General features: G+C 38.6%; 1 protein-coding gene across 4 annotated transcripts in view; it reads left to right on the top strand.

Moving 5' to 3' along the window:
• The window catches only part of NAALAD2 (N-acetylated alpha-linked acidic dipeptidase 2), a 51,968-nt gene extending 33,687 nt beyond the window's left edge, over window positions 1–18,281 (top strand). For 2 of the 4 annotated variants that reach the window (XM_005908034.3, XM_070365092.1), the window contains exons 13-19: window positions 297–364; window positions 972–1,063; window positions 3,931–4,021; window positions 6,348–6,612; window positions 9,027–9,108; window positions 10,290–10,382; window positions 16,952–18,280. In XM_005908034.3, the coding sequence (XP_005908096.3) occupies window positions 297–364; window positions 972–1,063; window positions 3,931–4,021; window positions 6,348–6,612; window positions 9,027–9,108; window positions 10,290–10,382; window positions 16,952–17,141 (881 nt within the window). In that variant the 3' untranslated portion in view covers window positions 17,142–18,280. Of the gene's footprint in view, window positions 1–296; window positions 365–971; window positions 1,064–3,930; window positions 4,022–6,347; window positions 6,613–9,026; window positions 9,109–10,289; window positions 10,383–16,951 lie in introns of all 4 variants that reach the window. The other 2 variants (XM_070365090.1, XM_070365091.1) reach the window with 2 other exon arrangements.
• The last annotated feature ends 7,230 nt before the right edge of the window (window positions 18,282–25,511 follow it).

The raw sequence follows: 25,511 nt of genomic DNA, 5'->3' as shown, positions 1-25,511 counted from the left end.
AATTCCATCCTGAGTGTGAAAGTGTTAGTCGCTCAGTTGTGTCCAACTCTTTGCAACCCCATAGACTGTAGCCCACCAGTCTCCTCTCCATGGAATTCTCCAGACAAGAACACTGGTGTGGGTTGCCGTTTCCTCCTCCATGTTTCCACCCTATTTTTAATTCTCTGGGAATGATGCATTCAATTTGAAGTTTATAGTATCTTGTTTGTACTTGGAAAATAAAGTTAGAATTAAATATAGATTGGAGTTTCATTTGGAAGTATTAAAATACTTTATGTGTCTTGTGTATTTTTCAGGCAATTACACTCTCAGAGTTGACTGTACACCCCTTCTTCATCAATTGGTGTATAAACTAACAAAAGAGGTATGTAGTAGATGTGTCTTAATTTTTTCTGATGGACAGTAAATAACTCTTATTTTCTAAGTTGGTGATACTTAGAGTGGAGAAAGGAACGGAGAGTATATGTTTGTAAGTATATGTTTAATGAGGGTAATAAAAAATGTTTGTGTGTGTATCCCTACATAAGTTCTTATAGTTCCCAACTAGAAACCTGAGGTCATGTAGCTTATTAAAACCCATTAAATTCCAACATTGTTTAAACACAGACTTTCTGAAATTAACTGCTCCTTTTCACCCCACCTGCCCTGCAAAACCAGGACTCATTGACAGTTTCAAGCTCAGCTCTTTAATGTCTGTCTGCTGTTCTAAGGCCTCATTGTAGATCATCTTGGACAATCTCCTAAGTACATGGCCAGGTTACTACCAAGTACAAATTATAAATGAATAGGAGTTTGGGCTGGGATTTTTTTTTCCCCTGCCATTTGTAAAAGCATATTTTTCTATAAAGAGTATAATACACAAATGTTCATGTAGATAAAAGTAGAAGTTGATGTGAAATAACATGTGCTTTAATATTGGCAAAAATGTAATTGTTCTGTCTCTTTTCTTAATATTTGACTTATCTTTTCAGATCTCCAGCCCTGATGATGGTTTTGAGAGTAAATCTCTTTATGAAAGCTGGTTAGCAAAGGACCCTTCGTCAGAAAGTAAAACTTTGCCTAGGTAAATCATTTGTATGCACGTTTTCTACCACAGGATCAGTTGAGTTCCCAGACATGCAATTGTTTCTCCAGACATGCAATTCTCAGATGTCTCAATGGTTTGAGAATATTTTTGCAAATATTTAGTAAAAGATTATTAGGTATTACTTTGCATTCTTGTATAAAATTACATTCAGATATGTATTAAATAAGGGCTTCCCAGGTAGACACCCTGCCAATGTAGGAGACACAAGAGATTCAAGTTTGATCTCTGAGTTGGGAAGATCCCCTAGAGGAGGAAACAACAGCCCACTCCAGTATTCTTGATTGGAAAATTGCATGAACAGAGGAGTCTGGCGAGCTACAGTCCATAGGGTCACAAAGAGTCAGGTATGGCTCAGCACATGAATTATATGTATTAAATATATTAATAAATATAACTTTAAATGGTAATGATGAAGTAAAAAAAATGATGGGTTATTTCTTTCTAAATTTATTAAGGTGCATTATCAGCATCCACCAAGTTATGTCTTTACCTGTAGTTAGTTTAGAATTTGTGCAAGAATTAATTTTTACTTCTCATTTGTACAACAGCTGTCGTGCACTTATTTTGTATTTATATTTGTTTTCAACTGCTATGCTTTCTAAAACCAGCTGTTGGTAACAATTCATAGCAAATAAGGCTTGTGAGAGTTTAAATGTATCTTCATTATGTTTTATTTACTTATCCAGAAATAAGAAAAACACTAGAGTAAAAGATTAAAAAACATCCCAAGGTCTCAATCTCAAAAACACATCTAATAGTTTGGAAGTATATAGTTAGGTTCTTAATGTCTACATAATTTTATATTCTGTTTTACTGACATCATTTTGAGTGAAAATCTTCTATGTCATTACATTATATATAAATATATATGTATGTATACACTGGCTTCTTAATTATATGCAAAGAAATATAATTAGATTTATTTTTGAAATATACTAGGGCACATTTAGAGTCTTCGTGATCTTAAATGTAGACTTTCTCATGACAGTTTTCATACTAGACCACAGTTCTCTGAGGGGAGAGATCATATCTTATTATTTGTTTTTCCCTCAAAAAATACCATAAATGCTGAGGCCATAGTTACCCATGAACTTCCTGATATTCCAGCTGGTTTTAGAAAAGGCAGAGGAACCAGAGATCAAATTGCCAACATCCGCTGGATCATGGAAAAAGCAAGAGAGTTCCAGAAAAACATCCATTTCTGCTTTATTGACTATGCCAAAGCCTTTGACTGTGTGGATCACAATAAACTGTGGAAAATTCTGAAAGAGATGGGAATACCAGACCACCTGACCTGCCTTTTGAGAAATTTGTATTTGAGAATTTGCAGGTCAGGAAGCAACTGTTAGAACTGGACATGGAACAACAGACTAGTTCCAAATAGGAAAAGGAATACGTCAAGGCTGTATATTGTCACCCTGCTTATTTAACTTCTATGCAGAGTACATCATGAGAAATGCTGGACTGGAAGAAGCACAAGCTGGAATCAAGATTGCCGGGAGAAATATCAATAACCTCAGATATGCAGATGACACCACCCTTATGGCAGAAAGTGAAGAGGAACTAAAAAGCCTCTTGATGAAAGTGAAAGAGGAGAGTGAAAAAGTTGGCTTAAAGCTCAACATTCAGAAAATGAAGATCATGGCATCCGGTCCCACCACTTCATGGGAAATAGATGGGGAAACAGTGGAAACAGTGTCAGACTATTTTTCTGGGCTCCAAAATCACTACAGATGGTGACTGCAGCCATGAAATTAAAAGACACTTACTCCTTGGAAGCAAAGTTATGACCAACCTAGATAGCATATTCAAAAGCAGAGACATTACTTTGCCAACAAAGGTTCGTCTAGTCAAGGCTATGGTTTTTCCTGTGGTCGTGTATGGATGTGAGAGTTGGACTGTGAAGAAGGCTGAGCGCCAAAGAATTGATGCTTTTGAACTGGGGTGTTGGAGAAGACTCTTCAGAGTCCCTTGGACTGCAAGGAGATCCAACCAGTCCATTCTAAAGGAGATCAGCCCTGGGATTTCTTTGAAAGGAATGATACTAAAGCTGAAACTCCAGTACTTTGGCCACCTCATGTGAAGAGTTGACTCATTGGAAAAGACTCTGATGCTGGGAGGGATTGGGGGCAGGAGGAGAAGGGGATGACAGAGGATGAGATGGCTGGATGGCATCACCGACTCAATGGACGTGAGTCTGAGTGAACTCCGGGAGTTTGTGATGGACAGGGAGGCCTGGCGTGCTGCGATTCATGGGGTCGTAAAGAGTCGGACATGACTGAGCGACTGATCTGATCTGATTTGATAGTTACCAGGTTGCCAAATTTGGTGTCACTGCCCAACTCTGGTTGTAGTCAGTACAGATTTATAGTTTTATCATAGGTATAAACAGATGTAATAGGGAAGTTCCTTTTTTTCCACATTTTAATCAACTTTATTTTCTAAAGTTTAAAAATAAATTTTAAAATAAATTAAAGTTTATTTGTTATTTTAAGTAATAAAATAAAAAAAGTTTTCATTGTTTAAAATCAGCATATCATCGGGGTGTTGTTGTTTAGTTGCTAAGTCTGGTCCAACTCTTTGCAACTCCATGAACTGTAGCCTGCCAGGTGCCTCTGTCCATGAGATTTTCCATGCAAGAGTACTGGTTGTGGGTTGCCATTTCCTACTGCAGGGGATCTTCATAGGAAAGTTTTCTTGAGGTTGGTATACCTTTTTTAATTTTTGCAAAGGTACCATATAGTTCCTTGCAGTTGTTGGGACAGGATTCATTGTCCCATCTATTTATATTATCTATTTTTGCATTTATTTATTCATGTGTGTGTGTTATATTTTACATTTAGAATTAACAAGCTGGGATCTGGAAGTGATTTTGAAGCTTATTTTCAGAGACTTGGGATTGCTTCAGGAAGAGTCCGTTACACTAAGAATAGGGTAAGCCATCTTCTTTATTTTGGATACATAGCACTTAATCCCCTTTCTTTTTGTTAGGAATTCTGTCATTTAGTGGTTGGGCACTGGGCACGGTGCCCTGGGAAGAATGCCAGGGATAGAGCTAAGACTGTAGGTCCTACTGTAGATAGACTGAGAAATAATTTGTGTTATTTTGTGAATGTTCACTGCCAGGGTTATTCAGTGAAGTGGTAATTGACAGAGTAATGCCAGGTGCTTAGCTGGTTATCACTGCCAAGAGGTTTGCATCCTTCTTCTGATGCAGGTGTTGTTGGAAAATTTAGTTCTTTTCTGGTCTGCCCCATTGCATCTCAAGCACATTGATGGTATGTAAGTATATGGGTTAGGCAAACCTATACCATTTTTGTCTATGTTATAAGTTATGTCATAAGTCATATTGAAGATTACATCAGTACACTTAGGTTTGTCAAAAATTTTACTAATTTTCTGATAAGTGCAATATGCCAACAACATGCTTGTCTAGAATACATATCCCTTGCAAATTTGACTATCCAGAATACAACTAAGAACAGGGAAGTAAGCAAAAACAGCTGCAGAATAACCCAAAATAAGTGCATAAATCAGTATACTGCTACTCATTACACTTCATTCGTAAGAGATGTACTTTTGGGAATTCCCATCAATCAGACTCCATGCTTCCCCTGCAGGGGGCACAGGTTAGATCCTTGGTCGGGGAATAAAGGTCCCACATGCCATGTGGCACAGCCAAAAATTTTCTTTTAAATATCAAAAGACATATACACAATGGAGTATTACTCAGCCATTAAAAAGAATACATTTGAATCAGTTCAACTGAGGTGGATGAAACTGGAGCCTATTATACAGAGTGAAATAATCCAGAAAGAAAAACACCAATACAGTATACTAACGCATATATATGGAATTTAGAAAGATGGTAACGATAACCCTGTATGCAAGATAGCAAAAGAAACTCAGATGTATAGAACAGTCTTTTGGACTCTGTGGGAGAGGGATAGGGTGGGATGATTTAGGAGAATGGCATTGAAACATGTATAATATCATATAAGAAACAAATCACCAGTCCAGGTTCGATGCAGGATACAGGAAGCTTGGGGCTGGTGCACTGGGATGACCCAGAGGGATGGTATGGGGAGGGAGGAGGGAGGAGGGTTCAGGATGGGGAACACGTGTACACCCGTGGCAGACTCATGTTGATGTATGGCAAAACCAATACAATATTGTAAAGTAATTCGCCTCCAATTAAAATAAATATTTAAATTAAAAAAATATAAAAAAATAAAAAAAATAAATATTTAAATTAAAAAAAAAAAAATAAAAAGACAAAAACTCACCACACTGTACACTTAATGTTGATGAATGTTATTAAATTACACCTCATTAAAGCTGCCTTTAAAAAAAGAAAAGAGAGGCACTTTACTCTCTTTCAAAGCCTGTTCACTTTTGTATTCTGTCATCATTCTGAACAAAGTGATCTAGTTTCTAAGACAATGCAGATTAAAAGCAGAATGTTAGATAAATGGAAGGAGATAGATACAAAGATTCCTTTCAGTGATATTAAAAGCAATAAAAATGATAGGTTTATATCAAAGAAACAGGTAAACTAATGTTAAGAAAAGCAGATCTAAGTAGTCAAAAATATTTACATGGGGTACCACCCTGTAACAATTTGTTTATAATGATAATCCTTAATTTTGTAACAAAGATTAGGTGGCATGTGGATATACATTACTTGGGAATGCAGGCGAAAGGCTTAAAGGTACAGGTGACCTTTAAACAACTCAGGAGACAGAGGTGTTAACCCCTGGAGAAGTTGAAAATCATGTGTAACTTTACATTTGGGATCCTATAGTATGTATTTATTATAAAAAAAAAAATCTGTGTATAAGTGAACCCCTGCAGTTCAAACTCATGTTGTTAAAGCGTCACCTGAATAATCCTCCAGTTATTATCAATTACTGAGCTGCACAGAACCTTTCATTCTCAGTCAATTGATTTCTAACTGTGCTGATATTCGAGTATGTACTCCTTAATTGTCAGCAAAGCAATGAGGAAAATTTTCAAGAAGCAGTATTTTAAATGAAGATTATATGAATTACTAAGTGAATAATGGTAAAATTTTAAGTTGGTGAACATTTCATGGTGAACTCTTAGTGAATTAGCCTTAAGTTTCTCCTTTATTGTGATGAAACTCAGCGTACCATATGGTTATGTTTTTTAATGGAAGCATTTTATAATTCCATAAAATATAATTTGAATATTTAATATTTTTCTATACTTGATCCCTCTCCACCTTTTTTTTCTCCAGAAAACAGATACTTACAGCAGCTATCCAATATACCATACAATTTATGAGACATTTGAGTTGGTAGAGAAGTTTTATGACCCCACGTTTAAAAAGCAGCTTGCTGTGGCTCAGCTACGAGGAGCATTGGTTTATGAGCTTGCAGACGCTAAAATCATTCCTTTCAATATTCAAGACTATGCAAAAACTTTGGAAAACTATGCAAGGAGTATCTATAATTCATCCAGGAAACATGAGCAAGCATGTAGAGGCCATGGAGTATCATTCGGTAAGAAATGGTTGGGCAGGTATTTTACAGTCGTCAAGTTAGAGCTTTAAAATATCCTCTCCTGTCATCAGTGCATACAGTTTCATCCTAGAATTTATCCCCACTTCATTTCACCATTCTGCCTTCTAGACAAAGAACTTTAAACACCTATTACACAGTGCCATTTAGTTTGATATGTGTAGGATGAATCCATTGTGCTAAGTTTGTGCTGCAAACATTGGGCTGATAAATATTTTCCCTATATTGCTGCCTTTAAAAATGCTTTTATTGTTATAAGTACAATACTATTATAGTGTAACAATATTACAGAAAGATGGGGAAGTAGAGAAAGCCACAAATTCCGCTACATATATGTATTATAATTACTACCATTATTATTACAGCATTTACCTATTAGTGTTTTCCTACATGGAAGATTTTTACATAGTTTTCAGCATTCCTTCCTTTTCTATCTTGCCTTTTTGTGGTTGCTGTTTCACACCAAGTCTCTCTTGGGAAGCAGTGATGAAATTTATTATAGCACAGAGTAGTGTAGGAGCATTAAGCATTGTATCTTAAAGTAGTTTCCTGGCTCAGATCCTGGCTCTAATATTTAGTCACTGTCAGATCTTGGGAAAGTTACTTAACACCTTTACTGTCCATTTTATTGTGAATAAAATAGGAAAATATGTTTCCAAGATCGTTGTGGAGATTCAGTTGGTTGGTACATAGAAATAATGGTGACTGACAGTGCTCATAATGTTAGCTATTATTACTGTTTTATTGTAACCATTCTCTTTTACTATTCTGGGAGTACATCTTCTTTGTATATATAAAGTTAACAAACACTTACTGAGTGTCTGCTGTGTGCCAAGTGCTCCATTATTTCCTGGAAGATAGAAAGAAGTTTAAGAAATAGTCATTGTCCTCACAGAGCTTATATTCTCATGGAGAAGGAGAAGACCAGACACAGGAGATAAGCTGTTAGAGGGATACATGGAGAGTACTCTAAGGGCCCTGAAAATGAGTACTGGATGGTCAGTAATGGCTTCTGAATATAGTCACATAGCAATTAGTAATCTTCAGAAAGAGGATTAGCAGCAATACTAAGATCTAGAAACTGAAGCAAAGAAAAATTTAGAAAATGGTGCTTACATCATTATGACTCTACAGTCACTGCAGTGATGGGGAAAATGAAGAGAGATGAAACGAAGAAGCAAGCAGAGCCTGAAGCAGGATGGGTGTGCGGAGTCCTGTGGCTGTCCAGCATCTGTTTCTCTTCATAAATGCCCCAATTTCTTTCTGGTGAATTAGCCTTTACTAATTTTTATTATGGAGGGTCCAACTGAGAGACAGATTAAACAGTTGCAGCAGAAGGACTGTGTACAAAGTTGATGGATAGATGGATATACAGTTCTCTACATCCTGCTTATCAACTCATTGCATTGTCTTATATTCCTAAGACTCTACTAAAACTGCTGTTTCCAAAGGTTTCATTTACTTATGCCACTGAATCCTAGGGACACGTTTCAATTTTTCTCTATTAATATTTTGACTTTTGTGTTTCATTTGAAATTTAAAGTTTCTTCAACACTCTTTTCCCTTAGCTTTCATAATAGCTACTATTAGATTGTTTGATTTGTACATAATATTAAAAGCAGCAACAATAATTGAAGGCCAAAAAAGGACCTTATTTCTTCTATTGAATGTACTTATACTGAATGCATTACTTACTAGCTTTGTAGTCTCACAGAGATCCCATGTTTGGAGCTGTAATACTTTATCTATAAAATGAATATTGAATCCCCTGCATTATAGGATTAATGCAAGAAGCAAATCAATAATGTATAGTAGTATCCAGTTTTGAAAAGATGGAAAATGATAAACAGGTTGTTATAAAAATGATACACTTTCCTAATCTCTTTTCTTAGAAATTTTGTGAACTAAAGATTGATCAGACCAAACTGGATCCCAGTTCTCAGAGTTTGAATGTATCAGCTTGTCTGTCACAGGTTGCCTTAAATAAGATCTTAAATGTACTACTTAAAAACTAAAAATGACATTATTTTATTCTGTAATAATTATAGGAATGAAGCTCATTTATAGTGTCTGGCATACAGTTGTCCCAATAAAAAAGTACTGAAAGAATAAATAAATGAATGCTGAGTTTCTGATAAATTGAGTTTTTATGTCCTAGACTCTTGAAATTTGTTATTTCCTTCAGAACCAATTTTGCCATTTTAAATTTTATACATTATTTCTTTGTTACAAGATATCCTAATACATTCCAAGGATCTACAAGAAGACTCAGTAGAAAAATAGTTTCAATACCTATTGAGTCATAGCAAGCTAGCATGGGGACGGCGGGAAAGTGAAACTGAAATGTGAAGCACTTGTGGTTAATAATTTCACCTCTATTCTTCTATTTTTTAAAGAGTCCTTATTTTCTGCTGTGAAAAACTTCTCAGAAGCCGCTTCAGATTTCCACAGAAGACTTTCACAAGTTGATCTGAATAAGTAAGTTTCAAATGTAAAGCTATCTACTGTTTTTAAAAGCAGTGTGGTTAGTGGAATGAACTGTGTGCCCTCAAAGAAGCATTCAATTCAGAATCACTGCTACTCAGATTATGGTCTTCCAACCAGCAGCATCAGCCTCACCCAGGAGCTTGTTAGAAAGACAGAATATCAGAGCTCGTGCCAGACCCGCTGAGTTGGAATTCTGCAGTAGACTCTCCAAGTATTCACATTAAAGTTTGAGGCACGTTGCTACTGAAAGATAAAAAACTCATCCCATGGCGGGGGCTAAGGAGACATGTCTTTGGAAGTTTGCATAGTAAGAATTCTGACTGCTGCTGGTAATTCATAATTCTGAGGGTTTAAGTGCATTCATAACCCATTTTACTACAGTCCCAAATAGTCCTGTGAACAGTGTAGAAATTCTTTCTTATACTTTTTTTTTTGCATGTCCTTTAACCTCTTACCACTTGAAAGTTGAAAAATAATTTGAATTATACTCAAAGCATTATTTAACAAGCATAAACTGCACCACCTCACACTTCATATCACTTTTCTTAATATTTTTAAAATTCACTCAAACAAGGTTTCCCACCTCCCATGCAGGCAGAAAGCTGTGTCAATCATTGTGAGGGGTCTTTCTCTCTCCCTGGGGTTGTAGGACAACCTAGGGAACTTGTGCAGCACCCCAAAAGATTAAGTTGGCAGATTCCAAGTGTGGAGGGGCTCCCTGCCCACGAGGTACAGCTGTCTGTCTCCCTGCTTGGAGACTCCTGCAAACTCCCTTCATTCTGTGTTGTTCAGCCTTTACTCTGCTACTGTCCTCCATGGTGGAACTGAATGACTTATCAAGAATAGCTTGGCAGTCCACGCTGTCTATCTTTGCAGGGGTGCTGGCTCTCCTGCAAACAATTAAAAATGTCTTTCACTTCTTTAGGGAAAGTCTGTGGTCTTGAAAAAGAAATCAAACCATTTCCTAATCAGTCTCTTTGTCTATTATAAATAATAGAAAGATGTGCCTGCTGTTATATGCAGCTTACCATATGAGCCTGGGTATTTAATATTCATTTTCTTAGAAGTCTGTGATTTAGAAGTTTATTTTCCCCATGCCTTATCCTTATTTAATAGTTTGAAATGTGGCTTCATGGTAAGGATTTTAATTATCTATTTTTGTATTCTCAAAGCCCCATGGTAGTGAGAATCATGAATGACCAGCTGATGTTTCTTGAAAGAGCATTCATTGATCCTCTTGGTTTACCAGGAAGGCCGTTCTATAGGTAAGGAGGTAACAGGTATTGCACTAAAGGACACCAAGCATGTCACTCCGACCCAAACCAGCGTTCCTGGAGGTCTGCTTTAAACTACTGTGAGATGAGTGGAAAGTGGATATGTATACTGAAGGAAACACGGGTGAGATTATGCTGGTGGCATTAGTGGTGAGGAACCCGCCTGCCAGTGCAGGTAGACGTAGGAGACGGGGGTTCGATCCCTGGGTCGGGAAGATCCCCTGGACGAGGGCACAGCAGCCCCCTCCAGTGTTCTTGTCTGGAGAATCCCATGGACAGAGGAGCCTGGCAGGCTACAGTCTATAGCATTGCAAAGAGTTGGACACATCGGAAGTGACTTAGTGTGCATGCAAGACAGTATACTTTTTTTTTAATTTATTCAGCTGGGCCGGGTCTCAGTTCCATCATGCGGGCCCTTTGTCTGTGCACACGGGCTTTCCAGTTGTGCCACACAGGCTCAGAAGCACATGGGCACTGTAGTTGGGGTGCGTAGGCTTCGTTGCTCCACAACACGTGGGATCTTAGTTCCCCCACCAGGAATTGAACTCCTGTCCCCTTCATTGCAAGGCTAATTCTTAACCACTGGGCCACCAGGGAAGTCCCTTAACAGGGTAATCTGTAATATCAGAAAAATTAATTTCATATCCTGTATTGCTTTGCTACAGATATAAATGGCAAATGATAGTTGAAAAAGACTCTTTGTGACAAAATTTAAAAGACAGAATCTTAAAGGGGATCTTATAGCTCATGTGGTTCAACTTTCTACATGAATCTTTTCTGTAGGATTTCAGGAAAGTGGTTATCCAGCCGCTGTTTGAATCTTCCAATGATGGGAGACTTGTTACCACATGAGAAAGTTCATTCAATTATAAGAAAGATCTACTTAATAGAAAGTTTTCATCATGAAGATATATTTCCCCATAATTTTCTCCCTCTGACCTTGTACTGCTCTCCAAGTCAAGTAGAATAGTCTCGATCTATTTCCATATAGCATTTAGGGTTTCAGAAGATGGGTGCCATAGTTTCTCGTAACGAATTGTATTTTTTCCCAGTGTCTTGGCTGCTTTTGGATAGTCTCCAGTTTGTCAAAGTGCCTTTTAAGCTGTGGTTCCTTGGTAAAAATTAGAAAGGCCCTAGAGTCAGAAATCTATGTTCTAGTTCACTTGGCACATGTGTGATTTACAGCAAGTCATATCTAGGGCTTGCTCATCTGAATTAAGAGGGTGATAACAAGCTATTTTACAAGGCTGTTTATAGTCAAGTGACACAAACAAAATATAGCTCTACATATTGCATTTCTTATAAATATTAGTAATTAGTGTTAACATTTAATTGATTATAATCCTAGGCATTTAGAACCCATCTCTGCCAAATACCAAGCATCAGCTGGGCAAATTACTTCTCCAAGACTCAGATTCCTCAGCAGTAGATGGAGATTACTGTGCTTATACCCCATAGGTTTATAGATTTAAGGCTTGCAGAGGATTTAGCTCAGAGAGGGATACACTGGGTACATACTTGCTGTTTTTAGTATGTGTGTTGCGGAAGTGAGCACAATAGTTGCTGTTTTTATAAAATCTTACATATTGTAAAGATAAATGTTTATTGATACAAATAAAACAGCAGCCATCAGTTAAGTATTTACATAAAACAAAGATTGAAAGCCAATTTATAGATTAATCTTTTTTTGCCTATGAGTCCATCTTTATATATATATTTTCAATTTATATGATTTATAAGCAGAATATCTCATTTTCAAATTCAGGCTCTATGGAGTTCCACAGAATAAAAAGGGGCAGTTCTAACACCTAGATGTGTCTGTTATTTCCTTCAGAGAAAATCAGAGATGAGAGTTTGGTGTTAAATTTTGAATGCAGTTATGTACACATTTGGTTGTTTATTTATTCATTTATATTTACATAAATGGAATCATATATCACCTTGCAACTGCCTTTTTGGGTAACAATTTATCTTAGAGGTTTTTCTGTGTCAGTATATATACTTTTAGCTATTCTCATCTGTTTCATTGTTTTCCATTATATGGCTTGCATGTGTAAATTTTTAGTCCTTATTGGGTTTTTAATTAATTTGTTTTTTCCCCCAATTACTACTATTAGAAAAGTACTGCTATAAAATATCCCCAAGACCTACTTGAACATTTAATATTTCTATAATCAGTACCTGGGATTTCAGGGTCAAAAGGTTAAACACATTTTAAATTTGATTAAGTAGCTGACAAACTGTCCTCCAATTTAAAATATATATTGGGAACTGTTCATTGAACATGAAGGCTGTATTCTAAAGTGAGGGAGAGGCAGTTCAAGACGAGGAGATGCAGACCTCACCGCTCCCAGACACAGAACCGACAGCCACAGATGGAATGGTTTCATCTGGGAAAAAAGAAAACAAAAGCCCTGAAAACTAAGTGAGCAAGTCCTCCATGTCAGGTGAAGAAGTGTGGGTGTGAAAGGGGTAGAGGAGGCTCCTGACCAGTCTCACCGCAAATCCCACTCCACTGTGTGGTTGTAGCAACCAGCCGTCAGGAGGGAGCTCACAGACCCGGAGCTTCCCTCTGGGGAGCAAAGGGTTTGTCCCCAAATGAGCCACCTCACCTGTGCCTGAGGGTGAGCCTCCCCGATATCTGGCTTTGAGAACCAACGAGGCTGCATCTGTGAGACCAAAGGGATGCACAGAAGCTAGAAATAGCTTGGGACAAAAGAACTCTGCTAGATCACCTGCCACTGGCCCCAGCACAGAAGCAGCCCTTGAGTATCCCCCAGATTCTATGTGAAAGAGGTTCATTTGTTGATCTTAAAGCACTGGCTCGAGGGACAGGGACCAGTTAGAACCCTCTCTGGGGTGGAGGCTGGTGGGTACTCTGCTTTCCTCTGCCTTGCTGAGGCTGTGGGCACCATCTTTCCCCTCTTCTTTCCTGAAGGCGATGGTCTTCATGCAGTCCCTCTGCTGAGCTCCAGAGCACCAGTATCTCCAGAGGGAAGCTTTTATCTGCATGTGGTGGTACTCTGGCTTCTGTACCTGGTGTCCTGGTTTTTCCAGCTGTCGCCAGCAGACACTCCTTGATTGCTTGGCTCGAGGTTGGGAGGGTGAGGGGGGCTTGCATTCCTGAATCCCATGGGGCTGTAACAATTGGAGAGCCAGTTCTTGCCAGACAGCAGACTGAAACACACCCCAGGTCTTTCTGAGGAAGAGGCTCCTTTGCCTGGCCAAGAGCTTTGGCCTGAAGGGCAGGGTTTCACTCCAACATGCTTCTAGAAGTCTGCAGGGCTGCCCTCGGGTAGTGAAGGCTGGTGGAAGTGCTCTCTGGTCCTCCTCTGCCTCACTCCAGCTTGACCCTGTCTCAGAAGGTAGCTTATACCCTTTTCTGGTCCTCCGATTTTTGAAGCTGCTACTGGGGATGCCTCTACATTTTCTGACTCTGGTGACCAGAGGGAAGTATGCTTGCAGCTCTCAAGGGGATAGATAGGAAAAGAGAGGCAACAGACCCAGGGGCTGTCTTCTGGGGAAGGAGGCCCATAATCCTGTAAGCACAGCTCCAGGTTGAGGGGCAGGACTCTGATTCCACCCATGTAAGTGCTGGCTGTAAAGCAGAGAGAGACCCAGGAGGGCGGTGCTGTCTTCACACTCTCTCTCTGCCATGGTCCGGGAAGCCAGCATCTCTTGGGGGAGCTCTTAGAGATGTCTGGTGCCTCAGCTTCTGTGGCTACTGCCCGAGGGGTGCCCTGATCCCGTGGCTCTGGTGGCCAGACAGGATTGCTTTCCTTGGTCCCACAGGGTTACGATGATCTCAGAGTCAGTGCGCGGGAGGCTACCGCCTGCAGTCACTGCACAGATGGCAGACTGAAACACAGCCCGTCTTTCTGTAAAAGAGGCCTGTTGGCTTGTCTTAGAGCTTCATCCCAAAGCACGGGGTTTTAGGCTTCCCAGTGGCGCTAGTGGTAAAGAACCTGCCTGCCAGGGCAGGAGATGCAAGAGATGTGGGTTCAGTCTCTGGGTCAGGAAGATCCCTTGGAGGAGGGCACAGTAACAGTCCAGGATTCTTGCCTGGAGAATTCCATGGACAGAGGTGCCTGGCAGGCTACAGTCCATAGTGTCGCGAAGAGCTTGACACGACTGAAGTAACTTGGCACACAGGCACCAAATAGAAGGCACGGAGTTAAAAGAAAGAATACCTTAATGCAACTGAGAAATGCACTGGACGGGTTCATTAGCAGACTAGACAAAGCAGAAGAATCAGTGACTTGGAACACAGGCAGTGGAACTCACAGAGCAACAAAAAGAAGGGTTTTTTAAAAGTGATGACCGTTGAAGGGACCTCTGGGACAACATCAGGTGAAGCAATGTGTGTCTTATAGAGGTTCCAGAAGGAACTGAAAACATCCCTAACCTGGGGAAGGAAACAGACATCCAGATCAGGAAACCCATAGAGTGCGAATAAGATGAACTCAAAAGATACCCACCCTAAGACAAGCTGTCATTAACATGTCAGGAAAGGTGTTAACAGAACAGTGGAACTCCCCTGGTGGTCCAGTGGTTAAAACTTCATGCTCCCTCTACAGGGGGCATGTGTTCGATCTCTCATCAGGGAACTTAGATTCTGCGTGCCATGGCAAGGCTGATTTAAAAAAAAAAAGTCTCAACAAACTGGATACAGAGGCAATGTGTGTCAATATAACATAGCCCATATATGACAAAACCACAGCTGCCTTTATGCTCAATGGTGAGAACCCCAAAGCATTTCCTTTAAGATCAGGAACAAGGCAAGTATGCCCACTCTCACCATTTTTATTCAACGCGGTATTGGAAGTCCTGGCTGTAGCAGTTTGGAAAAATAAACAAAGACATCCAAATCAGGAAGAAGTAACTGTCACTATTGCAGAAGAAAATCCTAATGATTCCACAAATAAACTGTTGGGTTGGCCAAGAAGTTCATTCAGGTTTTTCTGAAAGGTCTATGGAAAAACTCAAATGTACTTTTTGGCCAACCCAATGTTAGAATAAATGAAATCTGTAAAGTTATAGGACACAAAAATCCTACAGGAACCTATGGTGTTTCTATATACTGATGATAAGAAGAAAAATTAAGGAAACACCTCATTTACAATTTTATCAGGTTTTCTTGATTCCTGAATCAATAATATTGTACAATACTCTCCCTCTACAGTTCTCCAGAAGATGGCATATGTACTAAGTAATATCTGTGACCTGTATCTCTAGTATCTCAGCTTACATATAGGTCAGACTATTAATATTTATAAACAGTTCAGCATGTATACTTGTTTCATTAAGGATGATCCACTTAAGACCATACTAAAATTCAAGAGCCAAAGCAATAAATCCTGATATACTCTGGGAAATCTAAATGATGACATTATAAATGTCTTCGATCATTAATACTTACAGAGACTTCTATATTTTGTCATATAGTAGCTTTACATTCTGAAGTAGCTCTAGGGTTTGACTGTTAGGCCTAATTCCTTTTTTTTTTTTTTTTTTAAAAAAGAAGGGATCTGAAGCACTGCCCCCGGCCGCCCGCAGCTGCCTTTAATTTACTTTGTCTGCGCTGGGTCATCATTGCTGCGAGCAGTCTTTCTCTGCTTGTGGTGAGGGGGGCCACTCTGGTTGCAGTGCCTGGGCTTGCTGCGGCGGCCTCTCTCGTTGTGGAGCGTGGCCTCTGGGCTGTGCAAGCTCAGGAGTGAGTGTGGGCTCAGTAGGTGTGGCACACGGGCTGGGTTGTCCCGCAGCATGTGGTGTCTTCCTGGACCAGGGCTTGAACCCATGTCCCCTGGATTTCCTTAATTACCGGACCACCAGGGAAGTCCAGGCCGAATTCCTGATAAAAGTGATTAATCCAATATGTCCCTTTCTGCAAGGTAGAATTACATGCAGTGGGGAGAGAAGTGGCTTGATCTCCTGAGTTACTTACGAGATGAAGCAGGAAATCAGGTCCAGACTTTCCTTCTAGATCAGAAATAAGTGTGTCTTTGTTGGCAACCCATATATAGCTGCTTTGCCTTTGTGGAAGGGGCTTCGTTATCCTTACTAATTATGATATTTTTGAAATACATGCTACTTTGCTTGTTTCTTTTTAATTCTGAAGAGTATTGGGAATAACTGTCCTTCTTGTGGAATCTTTAAAAAAGGCAACACAAATGTAATTATTTTTTTAATCTCTTATTAAAAAATATCCATAAATTATCCATGCTTTGTGGATGTGTAGGCAGTTAGACAACTAATGCCTGTAATTTACAGGAAAATATCTGCTTATTTCCAGCTGCTTGGGTTGATAACGTGATATGATTCACTAGACGGATCTTATCAACTCCTTTCTTTGCTTAAAATTGTCCCATTGCCTAAGTGTCTCAAACAACAACATAAGGTTTTACTTTGGAGTAACAAAAGTAGATATCAGGAGGAGACACAATATTTCATTATGAATGAGATCTAACAAAGACACCACAAAAAGAGAAAGGAAAAGCATGTGAAATGTAATGTATGAGTACTCTTTAGCTCAGCCTGTTCTCTGTGTTTTTTTCTGCTAGGCACATCATCTTTGCTCCAAGCAGCCGCAACAAATATGCTGGTGAATCATTTCCTGGCATCTTTGATGCTATGTTTGATATTGAAAATAAAGCAGATCCTCATTCAGCCTGGAAAGAAGTGAAGAAACACATTTCTATTGCAGCCTTTACAATCCAAGCAGCGGCAGGGACTCTGAAAGAATTCTTATAGTAAAGTCTCAGGTAACTGGCTGCCGTTAAAAGTCTGAGGATAAAATCCATCTTTCTGTTAACACATGAAGCCAGAGCATGCTAAAATTTTGCTTTTCATGTCATGTTTTGACTTTAGACTTCCAGCTTGTTCATCTGTAAAGAGATTTTTGGCTCTGAAAATTTAAAACTTCATCATCAAAGTGCTAATCCAATAAAACAAACCAAAGAACTTCATCATTTGTAGTAGAATGGAGTAAGAAATGGCAACCCACTCCAGTATCCCTGCCTGGAAAGTACCATGGACAGGGAAGCCTGGCTGACTACAATCCAAGGACATGACTGAGCATGGACATGCATGCATATGGAAAAAGAGATAAAGTAAATGAAAATTCCCTAAAATAAAATATGGCAAGGAACTTAAACTCTTCAGACATTGTTGGCTAGAATGTAAAACAGTTCAGCCACTTCAGAAAACAGTCTGGCACTTTTTTATAAAGTTAAATATATACTTATAGCTCAAATTCTACTTCTAGATATTTACTAAGGAAAAGTAAAAACATGATCACCAAGACTCTTAGCATGTTTGTTGCAGCTTAATGTGCAAATAACTGTAAGGAAAGATTGAATGCATGAGGAGAAGGGGATGACAGAGGATGAGATGGATGGATGGCATCACCGACTCAGCAATAAAATGAAAGAATTGCCAGTCCACGTAACATTATTGGCAGACATTGTCGAGGGCAAGAAGCCAGACGCAAAAGAATGCTTAGCATGAGATTCTTCTTAATACACGAAGAAGCAAAACTAATCTATGGTATTAGAAATTAGATCATTGACTGCATGGGTCAAATAAGGGTCAGGGAGGTTTGTGGCACAGAGGGAAGTTTCTGGCATTATGGGAGTTTTCTCTATCATGATCTGGGTGATGTTTACACAGGTATACACATTTGTCAAACCTCATCAAATTGTACACTTAAAATGTATAACAATGATAAATGTTATTACCAATAAACAAAATCTGGCAAGCAAATTGGAATAGCTTCATTTTCCATCTTTTCTCATAATTTTTAGTAAGTCAGTTGTTGAAAAAAAAACATTGGGATTCTACCTTTCTCTCTGCATTACCAGATCTAACAAATACCTTAAAATTTAGCAGAATACATCAATTTTTTTCCTAAAAGCAAAGTGATTGAATTGTCTCCTAGCTTGCTTTCTCTTTATCTTAACATTTAAAAATAAAATTATATAAATATGCATGTAATACTGATATATATGTATATACACATATATAAATATATACATTTTTAAGCTTTAAAAATCCTTCTGTGAATGGAGAGTTTGTGGCTAAATTTACACCCTCCCTGCCTTTCTCCTGCTGCCTCACCTTCTGTGAAATCATTATGGAGTACAAATGGTAAAGAAAAGTGTAATAGCCATGCTTTTGATAGCTTCAACCCTACTGAATAATATGTCTGACAGGTGAAAATAGTTGACCCTTGAAGAACATGAGGGTTAGGGGTGCTGACTCTGTGCAATTGGAAATCCATGTGTAACTTGCCAGTTTGGTTACTCCATATCCTTGTTTCTGCATGCATGCATTCAACCAACTTCATGCATTCGTGAAGGACTGTTGCATGTATTTAGTGAAATCAGGTAAACAGACCTGTGCAGTTGAAACCTATGTTGTCCACAGGTCTGCTGTAGTTGCCACAAATCTTCATACTCAGTCCTGTTGAACAGAATCATACTAGCTTGTACAAACTTTCATGAAGGGCCTAATGATTCAGAATTGTGGGTAATCTAAGATGAAAGCTTCCTAAAGCTTAGTTATTCAATTATTTTGCCAAAAAGAGAATCAAAATCAGATGAACCCTCATAGGCAGGCAGGCACACTGACTACAATCAGAAGCTTTAAAGGGCAATAAAAGGTATTACTTATGAAATAAAAATTTATAAATCATATTGCTGCTGCTGCTAAGTCACTTCCGTCGTGTCTGACTCTGTGTGACTCCATAGACAGTGGCCCACCAGGCTCCCCCGTCCCTGGGATTCTCCAGGCAAGAACACTGGATTGGGTTGCCATTACCTTCTCCAATGCATGAAAGGGAAAAGTGAAAGTGAAGTCGCTCAGTCGTGTCTGACTCTTAGTGACCCCATGGACTGCAGCCTACCAGGCTCCTCCATCCATGGGATTTTCCAGGCAAGAGTACTGGAGTGGGTTGCCACTGCCTTCTCCGAAGGAGTACTTACATAGCAATAATCACTCTACTTATAATAAATTCAGTTCTTTAGTCAAGGCATGGAGTGGCTGGATGTATTACAAAGACCTAACTTTTTCAGCTCTAAAGATACACATAGGCTCAGGGTAAAGATTTGAGTGTAAGAGGATATTCCGTGCAATTGGAAAGCAAAAGAAAGCAGGTACAGCCAGACAAAACAGACTTGATGCCAAAAATAATAAAAGACAAAAGGTCACTGTATAATGATAAAAAGGTCAAAATATCCAGAAGATACAGCAGTCATAAATATAAACCCCACATTGGTACAATGAAACTTGTTAAGCAAATTCTAACAGAGCAAAAGGGAGAGATAGATAATGCAATAGTACTAGAGGCTTTCAATATCACACTGATAAGTGACCACTGATAATCCACATAAAATCAATAACAAATACTGAAATTTAACCATACCTGTAACAAATGACCTTAATAGACATATAAGATTTGAAATGAGCAGCAGAATATACATCTCAAGTGCACACAGAACATTATCTAGGATAGATCATATGATATGAAAAGAAATGAAAGCAAAAACACATCTCAATAAATACTGAAATCATGACAACTGTCTTTTTGGATAGCAATGGTGTGAAACTAGAAATCCACAAGAGGAAAGCTGGAAAATCTACACATACATGGAAAACAAACAAGACACTCCTACTAAACAACCAGTGAGTCAGAGGGGAAAAAAATTATCTCACAACAAATGAAAATGGAAATATAACCTATCATGGGATGCAGGTAAAGCAGTTCTAAGAGGACAGACTATAGCAAATAAGTTCATATATTAATTAAATCTCAAAAAAACCACAAAAACAAAACCAAAAAAAACCCTGACTTTATACCTCAAAGATCTAGAAAAAGTTATCAGGAGGAAGGAAGGAAATAGTCAAGATCAAAGTGGAAATACATGAAATAGAGACCAGAGGGGGGAAAAATAGAATTAACAAAATTAGAGCTGACTCTTTGATAGATAAACAAAACCAACAAAACCTTTTACCAGACTAGAAAAAAAAAAAAAAAAAAACTCAGAAATGAAAAGGAAGACACTACAGAAATATTAAAGACCATATGAGACTATTATGAACAACTATATGCCCACAAGAGAGCCTAGAAGAAATGGATAAACTATAAACACAAACTACCAAGACTGCATCAGGACGAAGTGGAAAATGTGAACAGACCAGTAACAAGCAAAGAGGTTAAATCAGTGATCAAAAGCCTCCCAACACACTCCCGGGACTGGATGGCTCCATTAGCAAATTCTACCAAACATTCAAAAGAAAATTAATATCAGTCCTTCTCAAAGTCTTTCAAAAAGTGAAGAGGAGGAAACACTTCCAAATTCATTTTTTGAGGCCTCTAATTACCCTGATTCTAAAGCTAGAAAAGAACACTTAAAGAAAACAATAGAGCAATATCCCTAAGGAGTTTAGCTACAAAAACATTCAACAAAATCTTAAGACACAAAGGGGTTACACATCATGATCAGATGGGATTTATTCCTTGTATCCAAAGATGGTTCAACATGCAAATCAATAAATGTAATACATAACATTAATAAAAGATAAAAACTGCATTAGTATTTCAGTAGATGCAGAAAAGCATGTGATAAAATACAACATCCTTTAATGATTAAAACTCCCTAGGCAGACTGGGTATAGAGGTACATACCTCAACATAATAAAGGCAATAGATAACAAACCCACAGTTAACAGATACTCAGTGAAGAAAAGCTGAAAGCCATTCCTCTAAGATTGGGGAAACAAGGCAAGGAGGCCCACTTTCACCATCCTGTTTCTATAACCCAGGGTTTCCTGCTCTGGCTAGAACAGATCATTTGAAAGTTTGTATGGACACATAAGAACCTGAATAGTCAAAACAATCTGAGAAAGAAGAACAGAGCAGGAACAATCACATCCCCTGACTTCAGGCTATATTACAAAGCTACAGTAACCAAAATAGTATGGTAGTATCAAAAAAACAGACAAAACACACAGGTCAGTGGAACAGCATAGAAACCCCAGAAATAAACCCATGTTCTTATGGTCAATTAATCTATGACAAGGGAGGCAAGCATATACAATGGAGAAAAGATAGTCTCTTCAATAAATGGTGCTGGAAAAATTGGACAGCTACATGTAAAAGAATGCAATTAGAACACTCTAATGTCATACATCAGAGAAGGCAATGGCACCCCACTCCAGTACTCTTGCCTGGAAAATCCCATGGATGGAGGAACCTAGTAGGCTACAGTCCATGAGGTCGCTAAGAGTCAGACACAACTGAGCGACTTGACTTTCATTTTTCCCCTTCATGCATTGGAGAAGGAAATGGCAACCCACTCCAGTATTCTTGCCTGGAGAATCCCAGGGATGGGGGGCCTGGTGGGCTGCCATCTATGGGGTCGCACAGAGTCGGACACGACTGAAGCGACTTAGCAGGAGCAGCAATGTCATACATAAAAATAAACTCAAATTTACTCAAGAATAAATTCAAACTCTTTGCATTAAAGACCCAAATGTAAGGCTGGATACCATAAGATTCTTAGGAAAATACAGGCAGAACACTGACATAAATCACAGCAAGATCTTTATCAGTCCACGACCTAGAGTAATGAAAATAAAAACTAAAATAAAGACATGGATTAAACTTAAAAGCTGCTGCACAGCAATGGAAACCATAAAATGAAAAGATGATGAGAATGAGCCATTATCTTATACCACTTGTAACTTGAAATATGTCAAAGATCTAAACATAAGTTCTGATAATTTAAAATTCTTAGAAGAAAACATAGGAAGGAAACTCCTCAACACTGGTGTTAGCAATGATTTTTTTGGATGTGACAACAATAAACAAATAGGACTCCATCAAATTTAAAAGATTTTACACAGAAAAGAATAATAAAAACAACCAAATGAAAAGGCAACCTACAGAATGAGGGAACGTTTTTGCAAATCAATTTATGATAAGGGGTTAATATCCAAAATATAGAGAGACCTCACATAACTAAGGAACAAAAATGCAAATAATCTGACTTAAAAATGGGCAGGATCCCATGAAAAGGCACATATATACATTATTATGTATAAACAGATAGTAGGAAGTCGCTAAATAACACAGAAGCCCAGCCTAGTACTCTGTGATGACCTACAGGGGTGGGATGAGGGGAGGGAAGGGAGGTTCAGGAAGGAAGGGATATATGTGTGTATTTATGTGTGTATTTATATATATATATATTTTTATATAATTATGACTGATTTGTGTTATTGTAGAGCAGAAACCAACAGAAATTTGTAAAGCAACTATCCACCAATTAAAAAATTAATAAACTAAAAAAATAAATAAAAGTAGGCTGAAGACCTACACAGACATTTTCCCAAAGACATACAGATGGCCAACAGGTACGTGAAAAGACGCTCAATATCAATAATCATCAGGGAAATGCAAATTAAACTACAATGAGGTATCATCTCATATCTGTTAAAATGGCTATTATTAAAAAAACGAGATAACAAGTGCTGGTGAGAATGTGGAGAAAAGGGAATCCTTGGCATACAGTATGGAAAAGTGAAAGTGAAGTCGCTCAGTCGTGTCCGACTCTTTGCAACCCTGTGGACTGTTGCCTAGCAGGCTCCTCCATCCATGGGATTCTCCAGGCAAGATTATTGGAGTGGGTTGCCATTTCCTTCTCCAGGGGATCTTCCCAACCCAGGGATTGAACCTGGGTCTCTGCATTGCAGGCAGACGCTTTAACCTCTGAGCCACCAAGGAAGCCCCTATACAGTATGGAGCTTCCCCCCCAAAATTAAAGGAAGGACTAACATGACTCAGCAGTTCCACTTCTGGGAACAAAGTGAAACCAATAACTTGAAAAGATATGTGTACTCCAAAGGTTATGGCCAGATTATAACAGCCAAGATATGGAAAAAACTTAGTGTCCATCAATGGATGAATAAAGAAAACATGCTATTTAATACACATATAATGGAATATTATTCAGCCACAAAAGAGGAGGGCATACTGCTATTTGTGAAAACACGGATGGCCTAGGCACATTATGCTACCTGAGACGTCAGACAGAAAAAGATGAGTACTATATGTTATCACTCACGTTTGTAAGTTTAAAAGTCAAACTTGCAGAAACACAATAAAATGGTGATTAACTCAACAAGTTAAAGCAATGGTACAAATTTACAATAGTCAAAAATCTCGAGATATAATGCATGCTACAGTATATTATAATACAATCATCAAAATTGTGATGATTACAATAAATTGTGAAACATTCTGAAAGAGATGGGAATACCAGACCACCTCACCTGCCTCTTGAGAAACCTATATGCAGGTCAGGAAGCAACACTTAGAACTGGACATGGAACAACAGACTGATTCCAAATAGAAAAAGGAGTATGTCAAGGCTGTATATTGTCACCCTGCTTATTTAACTTATATGCAGAGTACATCATGAGAAATGCTGGGCTGGAGGAAACACAAGCTAGAATAAAGATTGCCAGGAGAGATATCAATAACCTCAGATATGTAGATGACACGACTTTTATGGCAGAAAGTGAGGAAGAACTAAAAGAGCCTCTTGATGAAAGTGAAAGAAGAGAGTGAAAAAGTTGGCTTAAAGCTCAACATTCAGAAAACTAATATCATGGCATCTGGTCCCATCATTTCATGGCAAATAGATGGAGAAACAGTGACAGACTTTATTTTTTTGGGCTCCAAAATCACTGCAGATGGTGATTTCAGCCATAAAATTAAAAGACACTTACTCTTTAGAAGGAAAGTTATGACCAACTTAGACAGCATATTCAAAAGCAGAGACATTACTTTGCCAACAAAGCTCTATCTAGTCAAGGCTATGGTTTTTCCAGTAGTCATGTATGGATGTGAGAGTTGGACTATAAGGAAAGCTGAGCGTCAAAGAATTGATGCTTTTGAACTGTGGTGTTGGAGAAGACACTTGAGAGTCTGTTGGGCTGCAAGGAGATCCAACCAGTCCATCCTAAAGGAAATCAGTCCTGAATATTCATTGGAAGGACTGATGCTGAAGTGGAAACTCCAATACTTTGGCCACCTGATGCGAAGAACTGACTCATTTGAAAAGACGCTGATGCTAGGAAAGATTGAAGGTGGGAGGAGAAGGGGATGACAGAGGATGAGAGGTTGGATGGTATCATCGACTCCATGGACATGACTTTGAGTAAACTCCGCAAGTTAGTGATGGACAAGGAAGCCTGGCATGGTGCAGTCCATGGGTCATAAAGAGTCAGACATGACTGAGCAATTCAACTGAACTGACAGTATAATACAATCATCAAAATTGTTAGAGAATTTATTCCAACTTCCAAAAAAAAGGATACTAAGGTGATAGAGGTGTTAACTATCACTACAATGGCAATCATGTTAGAATGTCAATATGTATCAAATTAACATTTTACACTTTAAATTTACATGTTACATTTCAGATATGTTTTAAAAAAACAAAAGCAAAACAACAACAAAACACTCTAGAAGAGGATGGTGCCTGATTTGAGTACTTTACACCCAGAACAGCACTTCCTTGTCAGACTTACACTGTCATAAAGAACATACAATAAACTCCCATTTATCTATCTCCCAGCTCAAAGAATCATCCCCCTGCAAAAAGAAAAAAAAAAAAAAAAGTTTTTTCCCTAAGCATATCCTATTCAGTGGTCCACATGCTAAGAGATTCTCATAAGAATACTTTTGAAATAGCAAGGAAATATTTTGCTAGTTACAAATGTTTTGCCTGTTTTATTCAGTTCAGTTCAGTCACTCAGTTGTGTCCGACTCTTTGCGATCCCATGGACTGCAGCACACCAGGCCTCCCTGTCCATCACCAACTCCTGGAGTTTACTCAAACTCATGTCCATTGACTCGGTGATGCCATCCAACCATCTCATCCTCTGTCGTCCCCTTCTCCTCCTGCCTTCAATCTTTCCCAGCATCAAAGTCTTTTCCAATGAGTCAGCTCTTCACATCAGGTGGCTGAAGTATTGGAGTTTCAGCTTCAGCATCAGTCCTTCCAATGAACAAAAAGGACTGATCTCCTTTAGAATGGACTCGTTGGATCTCCT

The sequence above is a fragment of the Bos mutus genome, chromosome 29 (genome assembly GCF_027580195.1).
Source record: "Bos mutus isolate GX-2022 chromosome 29, NWIPB_WYAK_1.1, whole genome shotgun sequence".
Classification (NCBI taxonomy): domain Eukaryota; kingdom Metazoa; phylum Chordata; class Mammalia; order Artiodactyla; family Bovidae; genus Bos; species Bos mutus.
Note: the sequence above shows the minus strand (reverse complement) of the source record. Positions and strands in the feature narration are given on the sequence as shown.